A 12,164-nucleotide genomic window follows, 5' to 3' on the forward strand; every position below is an offset into this window, starting at 1 on the left:
ACACTAATCGAACGCATGACAACGCAAAATCTGGCATTTCCCAACTAGGCAGTTCACGTTCAATCGAGAAAAGTCCAAGAGGGCAAAATCCTTGGCCAAAACCCCCCCTTTTGCCGCTCATTCTTTAGTACGACTATTTAACTAACTTATTTTTAACTACTGGTGCCCGGCCTGCAAGTCTCTGCTGGATTGAGAAGTAAGGCGTTCATAAGTAATCTGGGTCTGGTTGGGAACCTCTGAGGAGGTTCTGAGTCGCCAAATGATTATGGAAATGTTAGCTAGCGCTACGTAGCAGAGGACCTTTTCGGCGTGGCCACCGAGCAACCCCTACTGTCCTCGGTTACTAAATACGGATTCTAAGATAGCCGACCACATCAAGCGGTCCTCACCCAAACTCCCCAGAATACCAAGGGTATGCATGTTGCCTAATTTAGTATATATGTATAGCATAGCCCTGCCCGAGGCAGCAGCGGGGGTTGTCGCATTCCAGACGCCTCAAAATTGCTCGGCACGCCGCTTCTGTGCGCTAGCTTACGTTCTTGGCCGTCGAGGTGTGCTCGTACTCCTATGTTTCGGAACGATCGGTTGCTCGAGCGATACAGGAGGGCCAGGCTGTTCTTGCGGAGCGGGTAATGTGCTTGGTTGATTGTAGAGATGGCCTTTCTCAAGACCGTGCGGAAGAGCGATCTTCTTGTGTTGTGCAGACGAACCATTTGTACACCGGATATGTCCGTCGTGGTGGTGGTGGTGGTGGTGGTGGTGGTGGGTGGCTTCGCTGCTGCTGCTTGGGATGAGCTATAGAATGCACTGGTCGGTAGGGTGTGAAAGTGTCCAAGACCAGATTTTAAAAGGGCAGTGATCATGTCGTAGGGAATATTCTTGTACGGCTGTTGAAGGGGGTTATGTGTGAGCCTCAGAGTCGGCCGTCTCGAGCCCATCTCAATAGAAAACTTGATATAGTTATGGCCATTATCACACGCCATGTAAGCTGAGTCGTCCCTTATATCAGACCTTCATCGACCCGTTGACCTGGATCTTGGTGGACTACACAAGTCAACTTCTATGAAGCTACTCCGTAGATCTCTGAGCTCTACTCGCTGTCAGGTTGCAGCTATACCGCCTGACTGCATACATCAGGTACACAGCCTCGCACTCTTGGAGCTCAATTCATTCACATATAGCAACTTGATGCATTTTCATCTTGGTAGATGCTAGAACGGAAAAGACAAACCGGAGAAATCGAGCTGCTTACAAACAAACATTGTCTGTCGCTATGTGAAATGGTCTGCCTGAGCGGCTGATTGATTCAGGTGTAGATGGCAATAGCTGTTGGGGTTTTGTCTCCTCCCACTCCGTGTGCATCTCACAACAGGGGATGCCTTCGTATATGGCACTCAGAGATTCCCATACTTAAGCACTTGAAAGCCGAGCCGGCCACCGTATTTCAACCATGGCCATCTAGTACCAACCATACGATATCACAGTATCATACTTGTAGGTGAGCAGGTGATGTGACTCTGTCCGAGTAATAGCAGCCTTGTTTTTCACTATGAGACAAAAGATTGAATACAACTTACTGCTTGAATTCATGAACAATCTTTTCAATCTTGGTATGTGATATGTACAAGTCCATATAGCAGGAGCATGAATGGCGTGAGGGGCCGATCCCAGTGTTCAAAAACTTACCTTGGAAGCTCAAAAGGAGGTTTGTTTGCGTATGATGGTTTCACTCGAACTTCTTGCTTTGTAGCCGCTCCTCTCGCTGCGTCCAGCAATTGGTCAAAGTGAAAGCTGCCGAACACGTACTTGGTGTGGCAGCAAGAGTATGTACATGCTTATCTTTGCTGCATGACACACTGTCATCCCAATGTCCAACAAGACGAGTCTTCCATGTCCGATGAGAGCGCGCGGTGTCTATCTTCCGGCCTCTCATGCTTTTACCGAGAGGCGGGCGTCTTCGAAAAGGTACCCTTAGTACTAGCGTAGATAGAGACCATAGTGACGCGAAGGACTAGAGGTTCGAGGTTCGATCTCATGCTGGCAGTGATACACATGAACGGGTTGCCATATTTGCCGGCAGTGTTAGCGTTTAGGTTTGCCAGCAATAAATGATTTGCCATACTGAAACTCTTCTTCTTGGGCATGCGCCAGCCTCGCCAATTAGTTTGTGTGGCTGCGACATTGGCCAAAACGACATTGCCGCGAAGGGATTTAGGAATGGAATTGGTCTTGCCCAGTTCCTTGTAAGGCGCCAATGCCTTAACCTTTTGTGTTTGAGTGTTGAAAGTCGTAAGGTCTCGGGTAGTGAATGCACTTGTTAACGTGTTGCAGTCGATTCAAAGTCCATCAAAGATGATTGGATGGTGCTAGAATGAATTGGGTTTGTGAATGTGCTGCTACTGGGTCAGGAGTCGTAGTCTCGCTCCCAGCGCCAGTCATTTCTAAAGGGGAGCAAAAGGAAATTTGAACCGCATGTTGGCCACCGAATCGATCATGCTCCGCATTGTTGAAAAGGTGGAGGTGTACGCTGTTCTCACTGGCTAGCGGTCTCTGAGCGAAGGGATGTTGCAATCCACGGGTTGCTAGACGGCTGATCTAGGGTGGTGTCATTCGTGCAGGGCATGATTTATGCAGTGTGAAACAGTGGGGATCTTTGCCCATATGTTGAACACACCCGGTCGGTGCCACGTGTAGGCCGCATACGCGGAAATGCCAGTAGGTGAATCTCTATGATGGAATAGAGCTCAAGCGCAGCCGCTGGTCGATACCTGCCCTGCTTCAAGGGGCACCGAGAAAAGCTTCGGCTGCGGTACTGTGATAATTGCTGCCGAAGAGGTTGCCGCTGGACTATAATCAACTACGCGTGTTGTTGGTAGGTTTGGAGTTGCTGCTCAGCAATCGAATCATGTGCAGAACGTGGAGGAGTATAGCGAGCGTATTTGAATAGGTAAATGTCATTGCCCATAATGGTAGCATAAAGATGAGATAGATTTGCTGGACTACAAAAACAGGCATGCAAAAAGGTTATGTCAGCTTGGGAGTATAGATCTTGCCCGATCTTGCGCGTTCGTGCTTTGCTCAGCCACAAGCTCGAAACACGGTCGCGACTAGGCCCACGAGCAAGATTTCATGGTCAATTGCAGGAGCGCGAGGCTGATAGTAACACAGTATGGTCTGGGCGGCCAGAATCCACCCCGTTTCACCTTCAACAAGCCCCAAATCCGACAGTGTCAGCGATTCGTTGTGACAGCCTCACCACCCTGCCAGAGTTAGACGCGAGTCTGATGACACGTTCTTCGCTGATCAGGGCCGATCGAAGCATTACCGTCATTGAGCCCTGGACAAGGCAACCGCTACTTCTCGACTGAAAGAAGACGGCGACCACCATAAAAGTAAGGGAGCAAAGAGGCGTTGTTGCAGGGATCCGGGGACCCCGAGTCGGTCAGAAATAACAGCTCGAAATGGAAGTGGAGTTTAGAGATTGGAGCTTCGTGTGCTAGATGCTGCCTTGATTCGTCTGCTCTTAAGCTTGCATTGATTTCTCTCATCCGAAAAGTGGTTCCCAGCTATATCAGACAACTCTCGTCACCGTGACCGGGCGCCACGAGGAACCAGGCCCACGACCCAGGCCCACGACCCAGGAGATTTCCGCCCCCAGATATGCGTCATTTGATGACGGAATTAGAGCTTAAACCTTTCTAAGCCAGATATCGTTCCAGATAAGGAAGCACTAATTTAGAAGCATTGCAATTTGCACGGCTGTCCCTAACCTCCCCCTGACCTGAGGGTGCTCATCTCGGATAGGTGGTCTATCGCCTAATGACCATTTTCGTACATAACGGAGCAAGGTTGAAGATTTGCGTATAACGAGGAAGGACTTCTTTGATGATGTGCGCATTTGTGTCGAATCTCGTGCATTGCGGCAACGGGCGGTTTGGTGTCTCGATGATAGGTTATTCACTCGTTCGCAGCAACTGGTTTTACAGCCACATATTGCCAAAACTCTCAACTATTTTTTAACCTAGTCATTTCAGCCTTGACTCCTATAGCACACCAATCCCAGCAGAATGGTTGTAGTAAGCGTAACATGGGCAACAAGTCTCAGAGCTGTGGAGGCATGCTCTAGAGTGTAAGTTCGCCAGTGGCCCCCGTCTCCAGGCCTACCGTCAGAACGTAAGCACTTGTCTCGAAGCGCTGGTGTCTGTAAGCAGGCCACCCTTGGGAAGTCCCTCTTGCTGCAACAGATGGAGTCGCTGTCAATGGTGGCATTTTGATTAGGCACCATTCAAGGTCGACTGTCATGATCCGCGTGTGATTTCTGGGATCAGTAGCCACTTGGCGGATCTGATATCAAGTGATCGTCTCTTTCAAGCCGAGAAGGCGTCCATGATCCTTGCAAGACCGGTTTCAATGCAATTATACAGACCGAAAACAAATTGTGGGATTTGAAAGACCCACACCGCAATTTGGATCAAAGCCGCAGACTATGCCTCGGCGTGATTGTATCCTTTTACTTCTTCAAAACGTGCTTTGTACGGAGAGGGGTCGGCTAGAAATTGTACACGACAGGCGCATCCGGCCGTTCCGCGTCATCAATCAATTTGAACGCTATCCCAAGTGCGCAATACTCTAATTAGCTCCACGCCTTCCCACAATGTTCCACCGTAGCAAAGAAAACAGGTGCCCAGATCAAGAGCAACCATGCTCTTTTGAATGTCACCAAGGGAAAGGAAATATCAATGCAAATGAACCTTCTCTGATTCGTGGCTAGCCAATTCACAGGGTTACTGGTTGATTCTAGGAACTAGAAACCAGCTTGAGACCAGCCTCCTCATCCGGGCCTCGTAAAGGGATGTGCGATTTTCTGGGTAGTGACATGACATATGCATATGATGGATCTCCAGGGGCAAGCCTTGGCAGCCCACAATGAGGGTGGCTAGCTCCTGTAAAATGCCCATTGAGCCCCGTACTCCTTCGAAAGCAGCTGGAATCAAGGTTCCCGCCAGCGATTGGCGTAGATCGGCTGCTTGACCGTAAGACCTCCTAATCCCAAGAGACGCATACGGAGAGGTTGGGCCACAGTGCTCTAAGCACAGAATTGGCTCGTACTTCCATGGCGCCTTGGCAGTATCTGAACGCGATGTCCAGCTGGCTCTTATTGCAGTAACCTCACCAATCGGTAGCAACGGAACGAGGCTGTCTTCCCGTACTGATCTTCCGCTTGGATTCATTGGTCCCAGCACCTCGGACCCTCTACTTCACTCTCGGTTTCAATTCTCTCCTTTGCTCAGGAATCTTTAGGATATGCAAGCATTTTTGGAACAGCGGCAAACGAATGCTGCATCCGGAGCACCTGCAGCTGCCGATCACCTAGGTAGGATTTTGGCGTGCATGGATGGACTGTTCCACACTCCTGGCAACATGAGCAACCAGGTCGACTTATCACAAGAGTGATAGCATACTTTGAAACACTTTGAGTGTTTCCCATGACCAGGCCTTTCCTATTGGGCCAGATTCAGGTCGTTGCGATTTTCACTGTGAAAAGCGCATTAGCAAGGTTCTCTGGAACGAGGAGTGTCCTTCCGTAATCAATTTCTTTAGGGTATAAAATGAGTGCTTGCAAGCAGCTATTGATACCTGTTCAAACTGATATCAAACTATTTAATTTCTTCCTTTAGCTCTAAGCCCGACACGACTTTGGACACTCATTCTATTTATCATGGCCCACCCCCAAGACTCTTCATCGTCGTCGGTGCCAGTTCAGGGAAGACGGTCTGGGCAGAGTCAGACTCACCAAAGAGAAGCATGGACCATGCAAAACAGCGATGATAATGGTTCTCCAAGTCGCGAGCCAAGCTCGGATGCTTCAAGCTTTTGTCAGAACTCAAGAACTTCAGAATCTTCATTAGGTAGGTGGCCCACAAGAACCAGCTCTTCCCTTACTAACCGATTAAAAGAAGTCAACGCCCCCGACAGTCCTACCCAAGATGAAAGTGATGATTCAGTTATCTCACCTCTACAAAAAAGCTTCGGCAACGATTCCTTGCAGGGCATAGGAGGGGATTTATATCCTCCGGGAGAGGAGCACCTTCTGGGACTCAGCCATTCCAACGACTCATCTGCGCAGGATCAGTCGGCGGACTCGGGCGAAAATAATGCAGCTCAGGCCGACGGTACTGTAAAAATCGGCGAGAACGAATCGAAGAAGTGATGCTGCTTCGACCAATCACGACGCGTGAACTAGAGGCTGGTCTCAGGAGATTGAAAGACATTCGGGTTTGGAGTCCTAATGTGTTGTCAGCATGCGTTCTTCCTTGCCTCGTCAGTTTTCAGCTTTTGCTTTGTTGATATGATTTTCCGAGAGAAGATTAAGTCGACATGCATACGTCCAGACCACCCTCGACCATCGAGAGCCTGCAGGCAGGACTTCTCGAAGTTGAGAGGTGCGACGAGGAGTTCCGTATAAGGATGACTTTATATTTGTCTTCATGCATCGCAGAGTTGCTGTTGATATTCAGGACATGCTGACCTACAATCAATGCCTTTGCCACTGCTCATCCAGACCCACTTTGAACCTCCATAAAATGCTTTCCATATTTGTGTCTTCTGGTTGGCCAACATGTTTCTGAAAGTGGAACAGCGCCACGGCTTTTATTTTCTCATCCTTGATGGCGCAGCTCTGGCCAGACGAACCTTGATTTGACGGGTGCTTTGCTGCAGAGGGAAGCTGCTGTAGGATTGGGGTTTGGTGATAGATCATCCTCCTGGTATCTGATGGTCTTCCTCGCTGGAGGATTGATTTTCACATTCGTCCAGTGCTCCACTGAAAGAGCCTGATTCAGGTCTTGGTCCACATGGCCCACGGCTGGATTATGTACCTTTGAGGCACTGGTCAGGCATTCATCATGTGTCTCAGCATTGTCACAGAGCTGTTCTTCCTCCTTTATCCCATACTTTCGGTCTTCGTCTGCCAGTATGGAAGGTAACGACAAGTTTTCTCTCTCAGGAGATGGAGCTTGGGAAGAACGTGCTGCAGCAATGTGGTCGAGCGCGACTGCTGATCCCGCAAGCGTGTCCGCTCGCTGGCTCCTTTCTCTCAGCAGCTCTTGGATCTCGGTGTGACGGAAGATTGCAATTTGCTCATCGGTCAAGGTTCTCTTAAATCCATCAGCATAATGCCCGAGCACATCATTAGTTCTCTCGGTGTTCTTGATCTCTTGTAATCCATCTGTCGAAGCAAATCCCAGGGTTGGATGAGTCAGGGATGGGAGTGGTTGACCGCGAAAGTGGGATCCATGAAATTGCAACAGCGTGGACTGCGTGGCCGGCATTTGTAGTATACAGAAGCGTGCGGAGTCGTGCTTCAAAAGTTGACCCCCTGGGCTAGTGTGGCGTTGCTAGCCTCTCTTAGCTTGAGCATCGGCTGGCCAACCAACTAATAGCACCAGGAGTAGGTCATTAAATAATGCTTACCTTTGTAGGCTCTGAGGGGTGCTGCTTATACATAGTAAGGCTTGACTTGGCTTCTAAGCCCTATCACCCCCTTATCTTAAGCCTTATAAGCTTATTAAGATTTACTACGTAAGTCATTCGAAAGACTAACTGTCAGCAGCTAAGTCCAAGATGGCTAGTTCCGTAGCCACACTCTAATGGTAGTCAACTACTTTTAAAGCACAACTCCATAGTAAGCCTTATAATTGATAATTCAAAGTAATAAACTCAACAGCTTAAACAAAAAACACAAAAAAGCTATTGTCAATTCGAACAAGCTTTTTGCTGATATTGAGAAGATCAAGGCTGTTCAGGATGAGTGAAGCGCACAAACGGCGGCGTGGAACCGCAAGGATAGGCAGAAAGAGACCCGTGAGCTCTCAAATCTATTGACGGCGCGTAGAATGGAGAATTTCATGTTCAATTGGCAAATATATGCCCTTGAAACCGAGTAATTCGAGAAAGTTGAGATGGATAGCTGGCGAAGAGGTGTGGCCAAGTATGTGGGTGGGGGACTTAGCCGATCATTTGGATGAAGCCGATTCTTGGGATGGACGCAGCCGCACAACCTCGTCTCGTCTGCTTTGAGTGGCGATGTGCGAGTCGTCTTGAAGAACACAAAAACACACACTCTGAAGCAGAGAGTACACGCTCTGGCAAGTATCGTGCTATTCAATAAGATAGAGCAACAATGGCGGAAGAGGACAAGCTCACCTATACAAGCTCTTTTCCTTCGACCTGGGCGTCATCGGTATCGCTGGCATCGACAACGGAAGCCGGCTCAGGCGTGCAGCTCCCTTCAAGACCCAAACTTCACTTCACACCTTCGAAAATCGAGGAGTGCACAATACATGCAGCAATCTTAGAAGATTCAGCTGTCAATGCCTACGACTTTGCATATCTGCCAGACGGGTCTTTCCGTGAGCGAGATCTTCCGAATAAAACACCATCTCTGAGGCCGCATGTTAGCCTAAAACCTTCCACTCACGAACCCACCGTTGCAAGGCGAGAACCATTTAGAATACACGCAGATACATCTACTGGAGAGTTGCAAAATGAACAGCATGGTTATAGCACCGAATATCCGGCTCATTGGACTATCACTGCTGAGACCGTCCAGCGCATGCCCTTGTTTTCGACTGCGACACCAACTGTGTGCACATCTCCCGGAGCACTCGTGGAGATGCTCCGGCAAGATTGCGCGGCCACCCGAGAACAAACTCTGTCTATGTACCGCAGCGAGAAAAGATGCATGACATGAGATTAGTTGTCACCGAGTCTGGACCCGAATGGAGAATACGCATGGGCTTAGAGTCTCCACTGAACACGTACGAATCCCGTTCTTTTGATATGGGCCCGCGTCAGGGAACAGGCTTGGACAAGGAAGATCTTGACATCGCGAAGATCGCGGCTGAGAACTTGAAATATTACGCGCGGCAGAAATCAAGCACATCAACCATCTCCACGCTCTCCCGATCACAGCTGAGACCGTCCCAAATGGACAAGCCTGCGAAGACGAGACGTGCTTCAAGCACGTACTCAAGTTTTGGACGTAATGACTGATCAGCATTTGGGAAATACTTACAAATCATCAAGATACGATCCACTCCCAACTCCCACTATTCGTTTTGTGTGCTGCCCTCTTTGTCCATCAACGGTAGATCTCCCACCAGACCTTCCGCGGCTTCTGCATCAATCTTTGATGGTTTCAAAAAGACGATTTGCAAAGCCTTCTGACTCATTAGTTGTGCAAAATAAGCTTGGGCCGACGTCTGCGTGGTGCCACCCCGAGCTAGGTGATGCACAAAAGCTCCAACAGCATATCCGGCAGCTGTATCAATCCATTCAAACTTATCCTTCAATCTCTTCCAGATTTTGATGTCAGACGCTTTCAGTAGCGGACTCAATTTCAGAGTATCAAGGTCAAGGAAGAGGCGAGAATCTGGTCGTCGATCGCCCAGCATGTTGCGGGCGAGGTCTCGGAAAGATCTCATACTGGAACCGACTCGAGGTCTTGGCTGTTTCACGTCTCTTGGATCGACTTCCATGATGAGCTGCGTCATGGCCACATGCGTCAGCACTGGGCCGTTTACTCCTCGATACTCGTGATATTGCTCAGTGAGCGCAAACAAAAAGCGTTGCCAAACGACGTTTTCGGTGCCGTGGGGTAGATCTGGTTGGCTCTGCATACAATCCAGTGCCAACATCAGCGTCACGAACCCTTCAAGTGGGTATCGGAAGAACGCCTCCCATGCATTCCCCTGGTAAACGCTTCGAACACTGTTCAAAAATACATTTTCGATGCTCATCGAGGTGGAATTTGCATCCAGCGTTAGAAGATTCTGGCTTGGGGTTTCTCAGTATCGCGCTTCTTTCATGAGATCACGGCAAAGCCAAGTGACACCTCGATGCCATATCTCCTTCTCTGCGACAGGCGCTACCCTCTCCTTTGCTGTAAGCAAGACGGCAAGGAACACCATGAGTGTATCAAAGTCTCCAAACCTCATCTTGAATGCTAACCTCAACTGCTTAAGATAAGCTGGGCTGTTGATTTTATACGACACTAAAGGTAAGACACACAAGATGGCATCTCCGGTCGGAGTGTGACCAGATTGCGCTAGCAGAAATGAGCACGAGTCACAACACGCGTAGTTGGACAAGATGTCGGTCTCGGGAAAGGTGCCCATTGCTAGGGGATAAGCCAGTTTTGAAACGCTGCTCACAGCTGGGAACCCAGGTGTGCTGAGTTTTGATGGCTGGTCACGCAAGAAAAGCACCAAAGTCGAATCTAGACTTGCACACAAGTTGCATCTTCCGTCGAATGAGCGTCCGGGCTCAGTGCCCTTGAAGAAATCGTTCGTAAACAGTGGTACCACGTTTGACGAACGGACTTCCTGGACACCTGCAGTTGACGATGAAGGTGTGATGCGGTCTTTTCTGACAAGTTTGTCGGTTTTCCATGTGTCCGAATCCTCGTCTGAGTCTGGTGTCAGGCCACCAATAGTTCTGCTGCTGAGAAACCGGCCCTGATGTACAGGCTCGTGGGACCGCTCATTGGCTGAGTTACCACTTTTCCGACGGTGGCTGCTTTTCTTGCGTTTTCCTTCATATTGCTTGAGAAGGTTGACTTTGTTCTGCTCATGGGCAGTACGGAGTCTCACTTGGAGCTCTACCCTAAGCTGTTCAGGGATTACGACAGTCTGCATTTCTTCCAGCATTGCCTTGATTGTCCTTATCGCTTCTCCCCCGTCCTCAAGTTTCGCAGAAAATTGCAGGTTTCCAGGCTCGAGAAAGGGCTTGAGCCAGTTCTGAAAACTCTCCACATGGCCTCGAGTTTGGCTTGTAAGCATGATTGATCTCAGATTGTCGCCATGCTGAAAAATGCGATCAGTCGTCTCTTCGCCAAGGTCCTGTCCGGACCAGAGGTCTTCCAGATTGATCACCAGTCCACCTTGAAGAGCCAGCTCAATTTTCCCCAGTTTTCGGGGAACCGGGATCGACACATAGACAAGATCTTTGAGGTCAATTTGGGGAAGGTCGAACCAGAGCGTTCTCGTGTCTAATACAGGTTGTTTCTTACCTTGCACTTCGAGGATCTTTGTAAATCGTCCTGAGCATTGCATCAGGTATGCAATCTCAGAAGTGTCATCAACATACAGAAACAAGCGATCCGGCACGGCGGCGAAGACAGAGACACCCACAGAAATATCGCAGTCCCACGGTGATCGGCGCGTATTCCCCAACACCATGATAATGCAGGCGATGCCATGGAGGCCGTGTAGCGCCAAGTCCTTCGCAAATTGCTGATACTCACTGGCATCAATAATGCCATCAGTAAGGAGCACCCACAGCGTTGAGCTTTTAATAGTGTTGCGGCTCTCGCTCTTTTGCACCAGGGAAGTTGGATATGTGCCACCATACGACCGCAGATTTGGCAGCATTGTTATGGAAATGACAGGCTCGGTCGTCGAGTTCCATGGGATGACTCTGCTGCGGCTTCGGGCAAGGGGAGTCAGAAGACTCCAGATGCTAGAAATAGCTTCACGTTCAATGTTCAGTGTATTACCCAGCGTGCTGCCAGAAGTGTCGATCGCAAAAGCGATTGTGCAGTCCTGAAATGCGACCCAAGAGTCATCTTCATCGGCGACCTGTTGCTGCTCAGCTTTGGGCTCTTGAGAGTCCTGCAATGTATCAACTTTCGTGTCCTCCGGCTCGAAATTGACCATCTTCGTAGAAATAGAGCCTTCCGAGTCCATTATGGGCGATGGAAAGGGTGCCAGCAGCGCTCTGAGGGGCTTGGTATTCACAGTGTCAGCCTGCACCTGAAGGTCCTGTTCTCGTCATTCATGAAATAAGAATTAGAGAATTAGGAAAGAGCAAGAGGCTACGGACGGCAACTTATAAAGGTGAAAGTCATTCCAGCCTGATCCTGAGCTTTTCATGAAGTTCAAGAAATCGGAGGCTCAGCCTTTGTCTGTCTTTCAGCCTTGCTGCACCCTGGGATAAGATGTTTCTTGTACGCAGACAAGACTGTGACCACATCGTTCACTAGTTGGTGTCCTCTATCTAATTCTGCTTCTTTATTTCGTATCCTGCAGGAAGCTCGGCCCATCTGCATTGCTGTAACCAGCGGCGCTTTTGGCTGCATATACGAGTGCAACAAGTTCTCCAGC

General features: G+C 49.3%; 5 protein-coding genes across 5 annotated transcripts; 2 read left to right on the plus strand and 3 right to left on the minus strand.

The window, feature by feature from the left end:
- Nucleotides 1-425: 425 nt before the first annotated feature.
- On the minus strand, nucleotides 426-983 carry EPUS_00934 (uncharacterized protein; the record flags this gene model as incomplete). Its single annotated transcript, XM_007802493.1, has 1 exon — nucleotides 426-983. The coding sequence occupies one exon, from the start codon at nucleotides 981-983 to the stop codon at nucleotides 426-428; it is 558 nt and encodes a 185-aa protein (XP_007800684.1).
- A 4,736-nt stretch (nucleotides 984-5,719) lies between these two features.
- Nucleotides 5,720-6,211, plus strand: EPUS_00935 (uncharacterized protein; the record flags this gene model as incomplete). The annotated part of the gene is made up of 2 exons (XM_007802494.1): nucleotides 5,720-5,909; nucleotides 5,961-6,211. The coding sequence occupies 2 exons, from the start codon at nucleotides 5,720-5,722 to the stop codon at nucleotides 6,209-6,211; spliced, it is 441 nt and encodes a 146-aa protein (XP_007800685.1).
- Nucleotides 6,212-6,659: 448 nt separating this feature from the next.
- Nucleotides 6,660-7,331, minus strand: EPUS_00936 (uncharacterized protein; the record flags this gene model as incomplete). Its single annotated transcript, XM_007802495.1, has 1 exon — nucleotides 6,660-7,331. The coding sequence occupies one exon, from the start codon at nucleotides 7,329-7,331 to the stop codon at nucleotides 6,660-6,662; it is 672 nt and encodes a 223-aa protein (XP_007800686.1).
- Nucleotides 7,332-8,182: 851 nt separating this feature from the next.
- On the plus strand, nucleotides 8,183-9,054 carry EPUS_00937 (uncharacterized protein; the record flags this gene model as incomplete). The annotated part of the gene is made up of 2 exons (XM_007802496.1): nucleotides 8,183-8,558; nucleotides 8,612-9,054. 2 exons carry the CDS (start codon nucleotides 8,183-8,185, stop codon nucleotides 9,052-9,054), a joined length of 819 nt encoding a protein of 272 aa, XP_007800687.1.
- Nucleotides 9,055-9,110: 56 nt separating this feature from the next.
- EPUS_00938 (uncharacterized protein) lies at nucleotides 9,111-11,747 on the minus strand (the record flags this gene model as incomplete). Its single annotated transcript, XM_007802497.1, has 2 exons — nucleotides 9,111-9,833; nucleotides 9,894-11,747. The coding sequence occupies 2 exons, from the start codon at nucleotides 11,745-11,747 to the stop codon at nucleotides 9,111-9,113; spliced, it is 2,577 nt and encodes an 858-aa protein (XP_007800688.1).
- Nucleotides 11,748-12,164: the final 417 nt, after the last annotated feature.

This window comes from Endocarpon pusillum (assembly GCF_000464535.1).
Source record: "Endocarpon pusillum Z07020 unplaced genomic scaffold scaffold1719, whole genome shotgun sequence".
Lineage (NCBI taxonomy): Eukaryota > Fungi > Ascomycota > Eurotiomycetes > Verrucariales > Verrucariaceae > Endocarpon > Endocarpon pusillum.